We start from the raw sequence: 17787 nt of genomic DNA, 5'->3' as shown, positions 1-17787 counted from the left end.
GTGCCTGCTGGAGGTGAACCCCTGCCCTCCTGCTTTCCCTGGGACCTGGCGTCATGCAGTCGCCTGTCCCTGGGTCTTTGGGGGTCTCGCTCCTGGATTTTTCCTTCCTTCCTTGGCCTACTGTGAACACCCTCAAGTTGATGTGACAGTGGTCACAGTGTTGAGATCCACTTACATGTTCATTTTCTGTGTCTGTCTCTCACCTGCTTTCCTCTCCCTTTGCCCAGAAAGTGTTTCCTCTTTCATCAGGGGTGGTTAGATTTTATTTCAGTGAGCAAATTCCTATCTGCTTATTGTAATGCTTTTGTAGGATTTTTGCCGGTTTTTATTTTCACAGTCAATCCCTCCCCCTCCCCCTTGTTCTTACATATTACATCTTTGGCCCTGAACCTTCTCTCAGTCTGTTAAATGGGGGAAATTGCTACATAATGTAATTCAGTTGGGTCCTTTAGGATCTTAACTTAATACCTCTTAAGACTAATTTAATATTTTGTTGTAGCCAGACTGAAAGGTTGTGTCTGAATTTGATAATGACTTCCCCCAGGGATCTTAATGGGTGGAAGAAGACATGTGTTTTATATTTTTTGATATGCTGCTTATCAGGCACTGGTCATGATGGGCATTAAACACTCTTCTTCTCATTATGATAGAAGGTTAGGAATTATATCTTTCAGTAGCGTCAGTATACGTTGGAAGACGCCTTTGAAAATAGTGTTTATATAGCGATCCGGAAGAGTAATTTCCTTTCCAAGGCATTTCCCGGTGCTAAAAACAAGCAAACAGAACCCCCCCCCCACCATCCCCCCATGGCGAGTGTCGCGCTGTCTAGGGAACACACCACAGCAGACAGTGTGCGTCTGTGTTAGGTGACCGGGATGCTGCCAGCAATCATGTGTGCCTTCTCTCCCTCCACTTTCCCAAGGTCACCTTGGATCTTCAGAGCAACACCGAAAAGTTTGGGGCTTTTCTGCGCTCTGCCTTGGATGTTCTCTCTCAGATTCTAGAGTTGGCAACACTGCAGGACATCGGGAAGGTTTGTGTTTCCTTTCTTCTCGTTGAGCTGTAGCTGGCACGCTTGAAGTGTACCCTGGGCCGAGTGCCTCCAGGGCGAAACCCCACCATCCCGGCACATTCACAAAGTGGGGCGAAGGTTCTGCAGTCTGGGCACTTGAGGCTGATTCTTGTCTTAGCCTGAAGTTGCCGGGGGCGGGGTTCTATTTGTATCCTGTTTTCACTTTTTGCTGTAAATTAGCTCAGACCCAGATGAATTAAAAAATTGGTGGGTTTAAAACTGTTGACAGAGTCCTTTACTTTATTTGACCTTCGCACATGGCAAGGTCAGAGCAGTCTCTGGGGTGTGGCTTGTTCCTTTGGTGCCTCAGGAAGCAGCAGAGCTGTGCTTGAGGCTCATGGACTTCGGTTCCAAGCCCAGTAACCTCCCTGCACCACCCACATGTTGTGGGGACATGTTCAAGCACACGGGAGAGTTAAGAGGTCGTGTGGTGAGTGCCCGTGTTGTGTCCACGACCAGATCCAGCAGTTACTGTTTTGTCCACTTGCTCTGCGGTGTTTGGATCCACCTGTCCAGCTACCGGGGCATCTTAGTTTTTAATGAGTTTCGAAGTGAGTTACCAATAGCCCTCCTTAAACATGTATCTCTTAGAAGTGGAATACAGTGAAGTTCCTTTGTTTTCATTTCTCTCCATCTTTTTTTTTTTTGTGGTATGTGGGCCTCTCACTGTTGTGGCTTCTCCCGTTGGGGAGCACAGGCTCCGGACGCGCAGGCTCAGCGGCCATGGCTCATGGGCCCAGCCGCTCCGCAGCATGTGGGATCTTCCCGGACCGGGGCACGAACCTGTGTCCCCTGCATCGGCAGGTGGACTGTCAACCACTGCGCCACCAGGGAAGCCCCATTTCTCTGCATCTTTTTCTCGATATGCATAAAGCTTACCTGGCTTTAATCATTGTACACATTGTCTTCTGTTTCTCCTCACTGTCCCTTTTACTTTTTCCACATGTCAACTCAGTGGGTCGGAGCAGTGCTTAGTCCAGGGCTAATTCTTCCACGACCGAGGCAAGGCCTCCCTGGTTCTAGCCGGCGCCCCATAAACCCGGTTAGGGAGAGCAGTCACTGTTCCAGCCCTGTGTGAGTTCGGAGCGCTGTGCCCTCTGACCCTTCCTTACGCACGTGTTGAGTGGCTCCCAGGGCCTCCCCCGGTCTACAGAGTCCTCTCTGGGAGCTCTCTCTTCTTTGGAGCCCTCACTGTTCCCGCTTCCCCAGACTCTCAGCTCCTCCTCGACTCGGGGGGTCCCCTGAGCTCTGCTCTGTCCCTCGCCCTTGTGCCACCACCAGTGAGCGGGGCAGTCGTAGGGCTGACTTGCTGGTTTCCCATTTCTCAGGGATGCCTGTCCTCCAGTGCCTCCTGGTCACTGTCTTGGAACCGTGGTTTCATATATTCATATATTGGGTTTTTTTGGTTGTTTGGCTGTAGGGTAAATCTGGTTCCTCTTACTGCATATTGGCCAGGAGTGGAAGTCTCCCTTCATCATATTGTATGTTAATATTCGTGCCCGGGACTTGTTTCCTTGAAGGCTGCTAACAGCAGCATCCTCTTCTCACCTGTTTTCAGCACCTATAACTCAGTTTCTGTTGCACACGGAGCATTTCATACGTGTTTGTTAAGAGACGTGGTTCTTTGTTAGGCAACTTGTGATTTGAAGGCTCTGGTTGTAATTCTTCCGGTTCGCACTTCTTAGTTGCCTGCTATGGGCTAGTGAAAACAAGGTGACGTGGAACAAACTCAACCCTGCAGAGTATAGCTTTGGATATCTAGTCCAATAGGAATAAATCAGAATCTTAAAAATACGTGGTCCTGAGTATTTGAAATCAACAGAAATCTGTTGCTTTTTAGTGCAGGAAATATACCAAACAAATGGAGTGAGAGGCCTTTTCAATGTAGTTGGTCTGATAGAAGCAGTGTCTGGGGACCAGGTGGGCGGTGAGGGGGGAGCTGCTGATGCTGGTGCCTGGACCGTTCATGTCTTCAGGGACCTTGGATAACATGGACCTCATTTCTGAGGCTGGTAAAAACAGTTTGTGAGAACAGTCGTTTGAAGGCAGTCATTTTGGTCATTTTTGCAGGTTGCTGTCGGACACAGGACCTTACGCTAAAGGGAAATGTCTAGGGCTTTTTGTGGTAAATCACACTTGATGTAGTATGTGCTGCGTTCAGCTGAACCTCTGCAGGGGCCCCACAAATGCAGGGCTCTCACTCCTTTGTAGACCCTGAGCTCCTGCCCTGACAATGGGGCTGGATGCCGAGGGCACAGCAGATCCTTGATGCACAGTTTCTGGATGAGTGAGAGAAAGAATGTATAAATGCATGAAAGGAAGGGTGAGACATGGCTGCTTAGATTTCCATGCTTTTTACTGACTTTCTCTGCTGGCAGTACGTGAAAAGCTTCTTCTGACTGTCCTCTGATGTTTACTGTTGTACACAATTTAAACGGAAGCTGTCCAGTGGCCTGCTCTCCGTGCAGGATTCACCACAACAAGTATCTGTGAATTGCTTACTTTAATGTCTTGCTGCCTGTCCTTTGCAGTGTGTCGAAGAGATCCTGGGGTACCTGAAATCCTGCTTCAGTCGAGAACCAGTGATGGCAACTGTTTGTGTCCAGCAGGTCAGAAAGCAGTTTCTTTTAAGCCCTTCACCCCAGCACGCTGATGTAATGCTGCCCGTCGTTCAGAAGGTGGTGCTGGTGGCGCGTCCGGCAGCCCCACCTGTCCCGCCTTTGCTCACTCCGCTGTTCTCTGGCCAAGAGGGCTGCTCCTCCCTCATGGTCCAGGAGGAGGACGCTCGCCCCCATGGGGGCAGAGGATCTCGGAAGCCGTGCTGGCCTCTTGTCACTTAGCTGGTGTCCTGGTATCCCTCCACTGTCCTGTGCAATCTGAAGTTTTGCTAACATACCCAGTTATATATAGGTGGATTTGATATTTGTGTGGGAGATTCTGTGTGACTTCAGATGTTGATGGCTTCAGTTCTTCCACTCTAGCTGTTGAAGACTCTCTTTGGGACAAACTTGGCCTCCCAGTTTGATGGCTTATCTTCCAACCCCAGCAAGTCTCAAGGCCGTGCTCAGCGCCTTGGCTCTTCCAGCGTGAGGCCGGGCTTGTACCACTACTGCTTCATGGCTCCGTACACCCACTTCACCCAGGCCTTAGCCGACGCCAGCCTAAGGAACATGGTGCAGGCAGAACAGGACCACGACACCTCAGGGTAACCTTCTGATAGTCTCCTGTGTTCAGAGAACTCTAGAAAATGTGGTTGCCGCAAGGATGCTGAAGGCATGGCCCTGCCTCCAGAGAAGCATGTGGTCCAGTGGGTGAGATTGCGGGCGCCTCAGTATCTTAGCAGGGCTGGGCCGGGGGAGAGGAGTGCTGAGTGGGCTTCCCGGGAAGCGCACTCACTGCCGATTCGTCAGCCAGCCAGAAAGGGGACACGCTGTTCCCCAGGGCGCATGACGACATTTCCCTTTAGAGTAAGTTCCTGTGTGTTGGTGGCGCTCTGGGGCCTGTAACTCAGGTGGCTCAGTAGTGCTAGTGTGTAGAGGGCATAGGTATTATTATTCTCTGTTTTGTAACTTTATGGCTAAAAGTCTGTTTTCACTCAAATTTATAGTTGTTTATGGTGCCTGGAATTACAGTATTTGTTTCTTAAATTACCATCAATTATTAGTGCATATTTGAGTTACTACTCTGTAGTAACAATAGAATTCCTGGCTTTTCTTTATATAGATGTAGTGATAAAACAGCTATAGTTAAAATACTAGAGTATTTTAGGAAAATGTCCACGTTTCGGGCTTTAATTGGTCACGTACTTACTATTTTTCCAAGTCTCAGGAATAAGATTCTTTAAATACTTTGTCTAATAATATGGGGTATAAATAAAACAAGCAAGTGTCTGATTACTGTCATTTAATATTGTGTTTCTTAAAAAGAAAAGGGTATAATTGATGTAAAGAAAATTTTTCCCAAGGAAATCAAGTGGTGTCTTCTAGATCACTGAATCTTTCGAATGACCATCACCTCTCTGGCCCCACTACACACGGGGCTGAGTGGTGAGTTTCCTGTAGCAGAGGAAAGCGCTGTCTCGGGTAGCCTGCTGCAGGTGACAAGGTTTGATGGCTGTCGGTCAGCTGTAAACTCTGTTTCACCTAATTATCTTCACTAAAGGAAGAGCTTGATGCCGCTACACTGAGTGGCTATTATAGTTCTTTCTGACTCTAAAACGCTCTGATTTTGTGAATTTGAATTAGTTTGACCTGGAGTATAGCTGGATACCTAGGAGAGTATTTAAGGGTATTCTTTGCTCACCTTTCTTTCTGCCTGGCAGGTGGTTTGACGTACTCCAGAAAGTGTCTACCCAATTGAAGACAAACCTCACCAGCGTCGCAAAGAACCGCGCGGACAAGGTAACTGGGAGCCGGCAGGTGCACGCTGGGCACGTTGCAGGTTGGGGGCTTCAGGCTGCCTGCAGTGGAAGACTCACTTACGGATTCTTGCTTTCTCTTTTTTTTCGTAGAATGCTATTCATAATCACATTCGTTTATTTGAGCCTCTTGTTATAAAAGCTTTAAAACAGTACACGACAACAACCTCTGTGCAGTTACAGAAGCAGGTTTTGGATTTGCTGGCGCAGCTGGTTCAGTTACGGGTTAACTACTGCCTTCTGGATTCGGATCAGGTTTGTCGCTTTTATCTTTCATCTACTGCACCTGTTCATAAGTTAATAAAAATGAACTTGGAAAGACGCTGAAGTCTACCTTAAAGAAATGCACCGTTCTTTCCCCCACCAGCGGCTGCGTCTCATCTGTCTCACCCACTGGTTGACACGGAAGGCCTGGCGTGCGCAGGCCTCAGCAAGCGTTGCACCCTCGCCCAAGCTCTCCAGGCTGGGCTCAGCCTTTACAAATCTGCCCATGGCTCTTCCCGGCCACTCACCCTCCCCCACTCCAAGGTTAATCCGAACTTAACATTGTCGTTGAGATCTACTGCTGGGGGGACATTTCTGCAGAATCCAGAGTCTTATTTTAAACAGCTTATCAAGGAAGATCAGTTTCAAGCGATCTAAAGTTAGCTCACCTATTTGAAAGGGAATGTGATCTGTTGGTCAGTGGCTGGCCCCCGGCCCCTGGGTCCCCGCGTGGCGGCTGTCTGGGCCGGCCCTGAGTGTCTGTGCTTGCTTCCACCAGGTGAGACCTCCCTGCCACGGGTACGACTCTGGAAAGCTGTGTCATTTTGTGATGCGAATTCTCTTAAAGCAAGCGTCATGCCAGCCAAGTTCACTGCAAAGAAAGTTGCCTTTAGGTCGTCAAAATGTGACTGTCATTGTTGGGCTGTGATTTGGCTCTACCTTCCTATGAGATAGGAAACACTGCAATTCTCCATTCCCTTCTAGACACCACTGTATCTGCGGTGTAGCACTGTCATTGAGGTGATCCTCTCTCGATGCTTACATATCAGATGGGGACTTTAGAAAGATAGAAGAAAGCAACAAAAATCACTCCGTTTTGGAGAAGGGCTCTGTGTGGCATGACTGAAGAGAGAATTTGATAAAGGCCTGTCTGACCAGTGTACGGTTGAGTGGGGAGCTGTGCTCTTTCTCTGTCCACTGACGGCAGCCCCAGCAGAGACTGGTCTCTAACCACCCACCGGCCACGCACCTTGAGAAACTCACCAGGAGAAGCGAGCAAAAACATTCAGGATGCTGGTTTCCCCACAGTTGGTGTTGGGGGGGGGTCACCTGTTGAGAGCGGGCTTGGGGCGGGGGCTCTGTTTTGACCCAGCATTTTCATTGTCCCGCCCTCTGCTCTGGTTCTCCGAGGAAAATCGTCCAAAGAGCCGTTTCCTTCCTTGGGGACAACGCTCACTGCGGGACGGTTCCCGGGCTCTGACGCAGGGGCTTGGGTGGAGAGAAGCCCTCACCTGAAGTGGGGGGCAGCCGTGGCCGAGAGGGAGGCAGGCGCGGGCACGCGAGGGGAGCCTGGGAAGGTGGGGCCTCCCCGGGCTTCCCCCGCGCCTGCTGCTCCAGGGGAGAGCAGAGCCCGGGCTGGCTGCACTCCCATCAGGACACGGGCCGCCTTTCTCGGTTTCCCCCTTCTGACTCGTCCTGGGAGGAAACTGATTCTCTCAGGTGGTGGTCGGTCTCTGCTGGGGCTGCCGTCAGCGGACAGAGAAAGAACACAGCTCCCCACTCGGCCGTACCCTGGTCAGACAGGCCTTTATCACGTTCTGTCTTTAGTCATTCTACAGAGAGCCCTTCTCCAAAACGGAGTGATTTTTGTTGCTTTCTTCTCTGTTTCTAAAGTCCCCATCTGATACGTAAGCGTCGAGAGAGAATTCCGTGCTGTGCTCGTCTCTGCGCACGCGCACAGGTGGTCTGATGTGTGGGCCTCGCTGTGAGCCCAGCACTTTCTGCCTCTTACTTGGTGGCGTTAGGTTTTCTTGCCATGGGCACTCTCTCCCCACGTTTGTTCCGATTTGTTTCTGTCACTCAGCGCCCTTTCCCCCCAATTCTTAGGGTTCAGTACCTTGACAGTTTTTATGGACAAGGATAGAAAACTGTCAGTAGAACAGGCAAGTGATTTAACTCAGTTCAGATCGTGATTTACTGAGCACCTGCTGTGTGTCTGTGTCACACCTGGGGGCGAGGAGGAAACTGGAGATAAGCTCCATGCTTCAGGTTGGAGAGTGAATTTGGGCACTTGGAATGTGACACAGAACCGGCTGTAAGCCAGTCGTGAGGGTCCTGCCTCTGCTTCTCAAGGCCACCTTCCCCTCCGCACCCCTCGGTACCCAGCTCCTTTTAATGTTGGGGGCGCTGGGGGAGGAGTTGGACTCACTTGGGCATCTTTATTCCTAAGCCAGTTTCAGGAAATCCGTGCTGTGCGGCTTGCCGTGAGCTGGAGCACACGAGGCCTGCTGCTGTGCCTTGTGGGTGCTGCCTGGGGCTCCTGGAATTCATCCTCTGTTTTTCCCAACAGGTGTCACCTCAGTGTTCAGTAAGTGTGTTTAGAGGGATTTCTGGAAGTGTCTTGAAATTATCTAGTCTGACAGTAGAATACGTTTGAGTCCTTGTGCACAAACAAATTTACTGTCAGGAAACTTGTTAAAGGTTTATACAAATGAGTATGAAGAAAAATAACCTAGTTTGCACCATTTTAATTATTGATGTAAAAATTTTATATTTCTGCCTGTAGGTGTTTATTGGATTTGTGCTGAAGCAGTTTGAATACATTGAAGTAGGCCAGTTCAGGTAATAGCGTTTTGTTATTTTAGATTTCTTGTCCTTGTTACATAATTACATGGAATTTTATGTTATGTTATGTTATTTGCCGCACTGCACAGCATACGGGATCTCAGTTCCCTCGACCAGGGATCGAACCCGTGCTCCCTGCAGTGGAAGCACGGAGTCTTAACCACTGGACCGCCAGGGAATTCCCTACATGTAGGATGAGCATTTATCTTAAAAGGGTTGTTAGGCATTTTTGCTAAGCATTATTTTTAATGGAAATCTGATTAACATGCTGTGGATTTTTGTTTCTAATAAAAATTCATGAATGAGCATCTCAAGACGTGTTGAGAAGTAGTTCTGCATCTGATAATCACGTGTTGTCAGTTTTCATTTCATATTTCAAAGCATTTAATTATAATAGTTTTCTAAATGAAATCTCATTTGATAGAGCACTGATTTTTCTAATCTTAGAGAAGACAGTTTTTGGATATAGTTGTCTTTAATAAAGGTAATTATTATGCACTGTATTTATATTAATTGCAGTTTTTCTTTGCTAGACTGTAAGGTTTGAATACTTCCTCTTATAAGTATAATTATAGAAAGTTAAAATTGTTCAGTTTCTGAACTAACTGGTAAGTAGTTAGGGAAACATAGTGCAGAGGGAAGTGTTCTGAGAGTCCCCTGGGTCTGGAGGCATAGTTTCTTGTTCTCGACCATGTGATTCGAGGCAGGTTACTTTTTCTCCTTTGGGTGTCAGTTACTTTTTCTCCTGTTGGGCGCCTTCTCCAGGCCCTCACTTAGCCCAGGCGCCCCAGAAGACGTGCTAGCCCCACCCCGAGCCAGGAACGCAGGAGGACGTCAGCTGGACTAAACTGGGTCCCGAGGGTCCTTTAGCTCAGCGCCCACTCATCCCTCCTCGCGCTCTCTCGTTTTCTCACATGTGCTCTCTCAACTCTGAATCGAGAGTAATTTCATGCTGTTTATATTGGTTATGTTTCTTCATTTTAAAAGGAAGCGTCTAAATGGTTGTTTTTGTTTCTAGGGAATCAGAGGCAATTATTCCAAACATCTTTTTCTTCCTGGTATTACTGTCTTATGAACGCTATCATTCAAAACAGATCATTGGAATTCCTAAAATCATCCAGCTCTGTGACGGCATCATGGCCAGCGGGAGGAAAGCTGTGACACACGGTAACGGGACCACCTTTCACTGTGGTCTTCGGTGGTCATCATGCTGACAGCACCTTCCAGCTGTGTGGACAGCTGCCCGGTGCTCTGTAGGCTGTGCGTGTGTACGCGTGCGCATGTGCACTCTGGTTAGAGATGTTTAAAAAAAGGAGCGAGCACACTCTTTACTCTCAGGAGTGTATGATCCACTTAGGTAAACACACACAGTGAGATAATCTGAGGTGCACGTAGAGTCTGACATAAACACTCTTGTCTATCCATGTGAAACAAAGAATTTTAAAGTCCAGCTTCTGTAAGGACATTGGATTTCTCGTCCAGTGGTATTGGAAGATATAGTTTGGCCTTGATTCAGGGCCTTCTGTTTTGCCTGGTTATTTCATAGCAGGTTAAGTGAGGTCCACAGACGACAGTCAGCCGCTCAGGCAGCCTCCTTCCCACCTGTGGAATGAGGTGGTGTGCTTTAGGAAGGAGCTGTGAATCTTTCTTTGCACTTTTTAAACTGCTCTTCCTACCGACTCCTCTCTGGCTCCATCGTCAGGAATCTGTAGGCTTTTGAACTGTGATTGGGGTGCCTCCCAAGACCCGTTCCGCGTACCGCAGTAGGGTGACCAGCGAGCCGTGGTGCCGGGGATGTGGAGGGGCTCGGCAATCACCATTTCCCACACTAGCAAGACGGTCATCTTAGCCATGGCCTTGCTAGGGCTCAACTCCATGCCTCAGCACAGGGGTACATGACTGCACGTATGGACTTGGGGTCACTGGATAGAGTTGAAAGTGCAAATGGCAAATAGAGAGATGACTGAGGTTTCCCAGATGAGAGGGTCTTTGGATAGAAAATTGATGGGCAGCCAGACCGCCCCGCTCTCTACTGGGAAGCCTGGTTGTCTGTAGAAAACTCAGCAAGTGTGGCGTGTGTGTGTGCGTCACTGAGGGTGAGAGACTGTGCCTCTCAGTAATCGTGGTGACATGACTGGGCTGATCCTTCTTAATGAAAGGCCTTTCTTAGTTTATTCAAGTGGCGGTGTGAGGCAAATCATTTACTTTGCTCTTTTGGAGAAAGACACGACTTGGGGGAAAACACGTTGTCTAATGAGAGAGTGACTTTAATTGCTTGAAACAGTATAGAAATCTAATACTTTGACTAAATGTTTTCCATTGAAAAAGCATTTATTCTCTCTTCAGGTAAATCTTTAAGTAGATTATGCATGAGGATAGAATGTTGCTATTTTGGTTAGTTAGAAGGTTTTATTATTTTGAATTTGACTTTTGAATTTGTGTCTCTTTGTGTCAGAAATAATGTTATGTCACAAAAACCCTAGTTTTTTGTTTATTATTATTATTATTTATTATTTTTTTTGTGTGTTTGGTACGCGGGCCTCTCACCGCTGTGGCCTCCCCCGTTGCGGAGCACAGGCTCCGGACGCGCAGGCTCAGCGGCCATGGCTCACGGGCCCAGCCGCTCCGCGGCATGTGGGATCTTCCCGGACCGGGGCACGAACCCGTGTCCCCTGCATCGGCAGGCAGACTCTCAACCACTGCGCCACCAGGGAAGCCCTGTTTTTTTGTTTTTTAAAATCTTCACAACATTATCCAGTGTCGGAGGAAGACCCATGGCCTTCCAGGATGGTATACAGGTAATTTCACGGCACTCATTGATAACCTTAATTTATGTCTTATCACAAAGCCAAGTATGGGTCAGGGTTTTCTTTATTTCTTGAAAATAACTTGGAGGTGTTAGTGCTGTCTTCCGAATGCATCTGTCACATACTGCCTTCTTAGTGGGCCCTTTTGTGCCTACAGCCATACCAGCCCTGCAGCCTATAGTCCACGACCTGTTCGTTTTAAGAGGAACCAATAAAGCTGATGCAGGAAAAGAGCTTGAAACCCAGAAGGAGGTGGTGGTGTCCATGTTACTGAGGCTCATCCAGTACCATCAGGTAAGAGGAGGTGTGGGGCGGTCGCTGACCCCTCCTTGTCCCTGCAGGGACAGGAGGAAGTGCCACGTGGCTGCTGCCTGCTGTCAGTGAGTGTGGCTTTGTGCCGGCCCTGGGCTCTCGGGCGGGGAGACGCAGGGGGACGTAAGGCTTGGTGGGGTCTGTCTTGAAGGCAGTGTGGCCTGGCCGACGGTCACGAGGTCGTTCAAGGCGGTAAGCATGGTGGAGGCCCTCTTTTCCAAAGTGAGGACCGAATACCAGTCAACAGTGTCGATCAAAATGGTAGCGTTCTAAAGAATGATTTTTAAAAATCTCAACGTGAAATAATTTAACGACTTTATTTGTACATTTATTTACCAGTATGTTGAGGGAGGGCCAGAGGCTTTTTCTTGGCGCTGATTTCTGGCTTCGTTTTCCTTAAGGTGGAGTAGGAATTTCAGGTGGTGTGTGAGGCAGTCTGAAAACAGAAGTCTGGCTTTTTAATGAATTCTCTTCTGTAGCTGGTACAGTTGCCTAGCCCTCACTTATTTTGGTAATTCTTTTTAGCTATTTGTCTTTGAATCTTCATAAAATCGTAAGATTTTCTCGTAGAAACACTTCCTTTGTGCATTCTCATTTTGGTTAATCTAGGTAATGTTTAATTAAATGCTTTTAGTGTTTAATTAAATCCCGTAATTACAATAAAAAGTACGACTACCATAAAGAGGTTTGAGAACCAATAACCGGCTCTTGGCAAGCATGCAGTTTAGTGGGAGGCCTGGAGGGCGGCTCAGCCGGCACAGCGGCCCCGGAGCTCCCGGCCTGGTTTACGGAACGGAGAGGGCGGGTCTTGGATTAGGAGAGCCGGGATGAGCGGAGAGTGGGCCCTGTCGTGCAAGTGCTGCCCGAAGTGCCTCTAGAAGGGAGAGGCAGCTGTGGAGGCGGCCGGGCGGCTTTCCAGGGAACGGGCTCAGCCTGGCCAGTACGTTCACAGATCAGGCTGCAGGCTTTTCTGCCAACAGGCGGATGATAAGCATTTTCAGCTTTGCAGGAGCTCCTCGTGTCTGCTGTCGTTCTGGAAGCCTTCCTGGCAGCATTTTCACGGTGGTCGTGTGCCAGGGAGACCGTGTTGACCAAAACAGGCTTTTAGGGGTCTCTGTTTAGAAGGGATCACTAACAAACTCGTGCTCACCCAAGGCCAACTCTTCTGAAGTATGGTGTCCTCAGTAGAAGGTGACCTTTGCACAGATGTTAACACACACGAAAGCCAGAGGGTGTCTGCACAACAGCTTAGTCAGGGCTGTGCTTGTGTCCTGCCAAAGGTTGAGATGAGTTTGGCTTTCCTTTCGTGCCTTTCCTGTGGTTGTCAGTCTTGTAAAGCTGTAGAGATGACAGTGCTGTGGTCCTCCTGCGTGTCCCGGGGCCAGGGCTGCATCGGCCCTCCTCGGGGGCACGTGGGCTGGGGTCTGAGTGTCTTCCGGCCGTTCCCTCTGTGCAGGTGTTGGAGATGTTCATCCTGGTCCTGCAGCAGTGCCACAAGGAGAGCGAGGACAAGTGGAAGCGGCTGTCTCGGCAGGTAGCCGACATCATCCTCCCGATGTTGGCCAGGCAACAGGTTTGTCCCCCTCCCCCCGCGTGTGGGGTCACTGCGACACCGTGGAAGTGGGTGAAGATGCTCGTGAGAGGTGGGCGCTTGTGGTGGGCTTTTCGTCAGTTCGTGGTGTGTACATTTTATGGTCGTTACTGGTGCCATCTGGGCGAGTGGGAGGCCAGAGGTAGAGACGTCCCCTGGGTCCCAAGTCGCCCTTGGGGAAGTGCCCCCAGGGCTGCGTCCTTTCTTGCTTACACCCTGTCTCCCTCATTCTGCTCAGTCAAACGTCCTCTGTTTGCTCTGTAGGGGAGTGTTTTTCCTTATCACGTATAAAGTAAGTTGGCAGTTATCCGTCATTTAATCAGGATTTCTGCGGTCAAACGATGCAGTCAGTGGTTTCCACAAGCGCAGTGGAAGGCACTGGTCTGGCTGTGTGTGTAGGATGGAGCCCAGTAGTTGCACGGCTTCTGAACCACTTCTGCTCCCGCCCCCCGTCCCCCCAACCCCCGGCATCGAGGGCAGGACGCTGTGCTCTGGGTGCTGCACCACCCTGGGAACTGGGCAGCAGGGACGCGCCGAAGACGGTCCCTCCAGGAATCCGTCCCAGCTGCTGGCAGAGCTCTGGGTCTGAAGCACTTTGGGTACAGTCAGCAGATGCCTGTCCATCTGGGTCGGCCTGGCTAGGGAAGCGGGCGCTCTCAGAGTGAGCGTTCAGTTGGAACGGGGTGGGGAGACAGACAGCAGAGGGGACTAAGCTAGTTATGTGTATAAAATGCCAGATGAGAGCGCTGGAGGGAGGGGAGGTGTGTCGGCTGGGGGTGACACTGTTGAATGGGTGACATCCCCGGGGCTTGAAGGAGGTGAGGGATGAGCCGAGCAGATGCCTGGGAAAGAGCTCTCCGGGTGGAGGACTTGGGGGAACCCTCGGAGGGCTTGGTACGAAGGGGGTCAGGGTGAACTTGAGAGTGGAACAGGCGGGCGGGGGTGTAGGGAGAGCCACTCATGGCTCAGGGCCTGTGTGGACCGGGGGTGGGAGCGAAGGGGCGAGAAGGGGCGTCTGCTGGACGCAGCTCAGACGCAGAACCAGTGAGCTTTGCTGACGGCTTAGGTGGGGTGAGGGATGTGAGAGGAGGGGCGGGCAGGTGGCTGTAGCGTGATGGCTTTGGGCAGACCGTGGAAGGAGCGGGTTTCGGGACGAGGTCAGAGCCTGGTTTGGATGTGTTTGGTTGGGACACTGGGTGGCGCCAGGGAGGCTGGAGGAGGCCTTTGGGGTGCGAGCTGGAGGGCAGGCCTGAGGGTGGACGAGGTCGCTGCGGGGCCCAGGGTAGCTGGGCAGTGGGAGAAGGCCAAGCCCCGGGAGGCGAGGGGGGGCCCGTGGACGAGACGGGCAGGAGCAGGTGGCGTGGTATTCTTACAACCGAGGAGAAAAGGTGTTTCCCGGAGAAGGGACTGATCGCTGGGAGCTGCTGCCAGGCCAAGCAGACGGGCCCTGGGAACTGACCCGCACTTGGCCACACGCAGGTCCCTGGGGAGCGGCTTTGGTGGAACGGAGGGAACAGAAGCCCAGCCGGCGTGCGCTGGTGAGAGGGCAGGAGGAGAGAGGGAGAGACGTGGCGGCAGCCGGCCAAGCTGGGGGGCACGAGGGCCAGTGTCCACCCTGAGGGCAAGAGCAGAGGGGCACTGCCTCTGCAGGACAGGCGGCCGTGCCGTCGTGGCGTCCCTGAGCACCACCAGACCCGGGGCTCCGTGGCCGCGTAGCCGACAGGTCACGGCCAGAGGGCCTTGCCGGCGGGTGGGCCCCGGCAAGAGGCTCATCTTCCCACCGCAGAGGGGCGGCTCCACGCCAAGCAGGGCTCAGACCTGCACCTTGAGAAAATCGCCCTCTGTGGAGATGTTACTGTGTGTATACACACTCGTTAGTAGTGACGAAAGTCATCAGTAGGGGAGTGGTTGAGTGTACTGTGGTAGAGACTTAATTTGGAATATTTTGCAACCTTTAAAAATAATGTTAGGAGGATCTCCCTGCCGGTCCAGTGGTTAAGACTCTGCCCTTCCATTGCTGGGGGGGCCGGGTTCGATCCCTGGGTGGGGAACTAAGATCCTGCATGCTGCACGGAGAGGCCAAACAAAATTTTAAAAATGTTAGGTTTTAAAACCTGTTGCCTTGGGAGTTCTCCATTATATTTTTAATGGAAAAAAGCAGAGACATTTATAACATGATTTTTCAAAACAACTTAAACAAAAATCTCTCTACACGTATAGGAATGTGGAGAAAGTTAATGAGAAATACACTAATTTGCTAACATTTGTTACTACATAGTGGGGTAGGGATGGGGTGACAGTAAAGAAAGAAAAAAGATACAGTGTGTATGATACCCATTTAGGTACATTACTTGTGTGTAAAGAGATGCGAGAGAGGCTGGTTCCCGAAGTGTTGATGGTGACTGGGTCAGGGCGGTGTGGTTTCAGTTGATATTTTTCATACTTCTACATATTTGAATTTTTTACAGAAAGCATCTATGGTTTATTTAATAAAAATCTAAATGCAAAGATTTCCATCGTGGAAAAAATACAGCTGTGTTACAGTGTTGTTCTAAAAAATGTTTACTTGGTTCACTACTGAAGTTAAAATGCATTTAAGTGCGGGGGTGGGAATGATGCATGGTCAAGGTTATTTGACCTTGAGACAACTGATGTGAGGTATAAAAGTTGGCATTTCAGTTGGCTTACGGGAAAATATCTGTGACGTTTAATTGCAACAGATGCACATTGATTCTCACGAAGCACTTGGAGTGTTAAATACGTTATTTGAGATTTTGGCCCCTTCCTCCCTCCGTCCCGTGGACATGCTTTTACGGAGTATGTTCGTCACCCCAGATACCCTGGTGAGTATCCCACCTCCTGATGGCATCTTGGGTTCACCACTGTGTGGGGCACCCGGGGGTTTCTGCTGGGGCTAGGGTGGAGCCTTAGTATTTGCATTTTAAGCAGGTTCCCAGACGGTACTGATGCTGCTTGTCTGGGACCACACTTTGAGAACCAATGAGACAGATTTATTGGTGGAATTGTAAACTCAGGGTGATTTTCATAAATGAACTTGGCAATCAGGAAGAACTTAATCGTCTTTTTCCTTTAGCTATAACTTACTTGTCTTCCTTCCTCTAGGCATCTGTGAGCACTGCTCAGCTGTGGATAGCCGGGATCCTAGCCATCTTGAGGGTTCTGATTTCCCAGTCAACTGAAGACATTGTTCTTTCTCGCATTCAGGAGCTTTCCTTCTCTCCTTATTTACTCTGCTGTCCGATAATTAATAGGTTAAGAGATGGGGGCAGTAATTCAGTACTGGAAGAACACAGTGAAGGGAGACAAACGAAGGATTTGCCAGAAGAAACATTTTCCAGGTACGCTCTATATCGGAGCCTTCCGCGTGCGTGTCCTCAGGCCGCTGTGTGGTGTTTGGGGTCACTGAGTCTCGCTTCAGCTCTGCGAGGCGGGTTAAGGGATCTGTGTCGGTGTGTTTTCTCTGCCCAGCCTGCCTCACCTGTGGCCCTTGGTCATGCCTGTCTGCAGGCTCTGTCACATCCTGAATCAGACCCTCGTTAAGACTGCACGGTGGTAGTGGGTGGGTGCAGGCAGTAAGGGCGTGGTTGCCTGCAGAGAATTTGAAAACCTAGGAAAACCCACTAAAAGTCAGTCTTATGTTTATTCCCGCCGGGTGCTGGCCACCCTAAACACTGTCGGTAGTAAAATCCCCCTCCCCGCCAGGGTGGAACGCTCATACTGTGCTCCCCTGGGTGCACTTGTGGCATCAAATCACATCTGCCCTTATCAGTTCTTGGGAAGCTCCTTGAGGGTGGCGATCACAACTCAGGCACTGAAAAGGCTTGTTGTGTAGACGACTGTGTATCCACCTTTGCTGGATTCGGGGTGCACGCTGACTTATACCTCGTAGAGCGTGTCCAGGAAGCGCAGTTCCTGAGAACGTGCTCCTTCCTGCAGGGTCCACCGTAATGTCCACGTAGCTGCCCTTGGTTGGTCATCGGGGCCTGGGGCGCCATTGTGTTTGTGGAGATAAATCCAGTGAAACTGCACGACACCCGTTTGTCCGCAGGTTCGGCAAGGCAGCCTGTGGCTCCTGCTGTTACATTTAAGCAGGGGGCTAATGTGGAGGATACATTAAATTCCTGTGGTGGGTTATCACCCTACTTTATGGTTTATAAAGTTTTGAAGAAACACTGCAGGTCATTTTACCCTCCTGACAGTCCTTTAAAGGTGGTATGATTCCTGCCATCTCACTAGTGAGGAAAGTGATACGCAGAGAGGTAAAGTGACTTAATCCAGAGGGCTGGCATTGAACACTTCACTTTACTTGCATTTTTACCCTACTGCCCTACCCATATCTACTGTGTATATTACTTTTACGTGTGTGCCTCCCTCCCAGAAGTGCTCCGCAATAGGCCCCTACTTCACTGTCACCCTTCTCCCTTTCTTTGAAGGTTTCTGCTACAACTGGTTGGCATCCTTTTAGAGGACATTGTTACAAAGCAGCTAAGAGTGGAAATGAGTGAACAGCAGCATACTTTCTACTGCCAAGAACTAGGCACGCTGCTCATGTGCCTGATCCACATCTTCAAGTCTGGTAGGTGCATCACACTAGTCTTACTAGGGCATCTGTACATCCCCTGCCCTGCGCTGCGCGCTCCCAGGGCGTAAGGAGGTGCTGCCCAGCGTGAGCCCCGCCCCCCTGCCCCGCCCGCTCCCAGGGCGTAAGGAGGTGCTGCCCAGCGTGAGCCCCGCCCCC

The 17787-nt window shown here is 50.2% G+C and overlaps 1 protein-coding gene across 12 annotated transcripts in view; it reads left to right on the top strand.

Moving 5' to 3' along the window:
• The window catches only part of HTT (huntingtin), a 136487-nt gene that overhangs the window by 70723 nt on the left and 47977 nt on the right, over nt 1–17787 (top strand). For all 12 annotated transcript variants that reach the window (XR_003795462.1, XR_003795464.1, XR_003795463.1 and 9 more), the window contains 12 exons: nt 923–1033; nt 3604–3681; nt 4054–4277; nt 5394–5472; nt 5583–5744; nt 8260–8315; nt 9337–9485; nt 11283–11419; nt 12894–13010; nt 15749–15871; nt 16152–16387; nt 17483–17625. Coding sequence is in view for 9 of the 12 variants with exons in the window: in XM_029234592.1 (XP_029090425.1) it covers nt 923–1033; nt 3604–3681; nt 4054–4277; nt 5394–5472; nt 5583–5744; nt 8260–8315; nt 9337–9485; nt 11283–11419; nt 12894–13010; nt 15749–15871; nt 16152–16387; nt 17483–17625 (1615 nt within the window). In the remaining 3 variants the exon portion in view is untranslated. The remainder of the gene's footprint in view (nt 1–922; nt 1034–3603; nt 3682–4053; nt 4278–5393; nt 5473–5582; nt 5745–8259; nt 8316–9336; nt 9486–11282; nt 11420–12893; nt 13011–15748; nt 15872–16151; nt 16388–17482; nt 17626–17787) is intronic.

Source organism: Monodon monoceros, unplaced genomic scaffold, assembly GCF_005190385.1.
Source record: "Monodon monoceros isolate NGI ecotype Baffin Bay Population unplaced genomic scaffold, NGI_Narwhal_1 Super_Scaffold_20, whole genome shotgun sequence".
NCBI lineage: Eukaryota > Metazoa > Chordata > Mammalia > Artiodactyla > Monodontidae > Monodon > Monodon monoceros.
The sequence above is the reverse complement of the archived record's forward strand: the minus strand, read 5'-3'. Positions and strand labels throughout refer to the sequence as shown.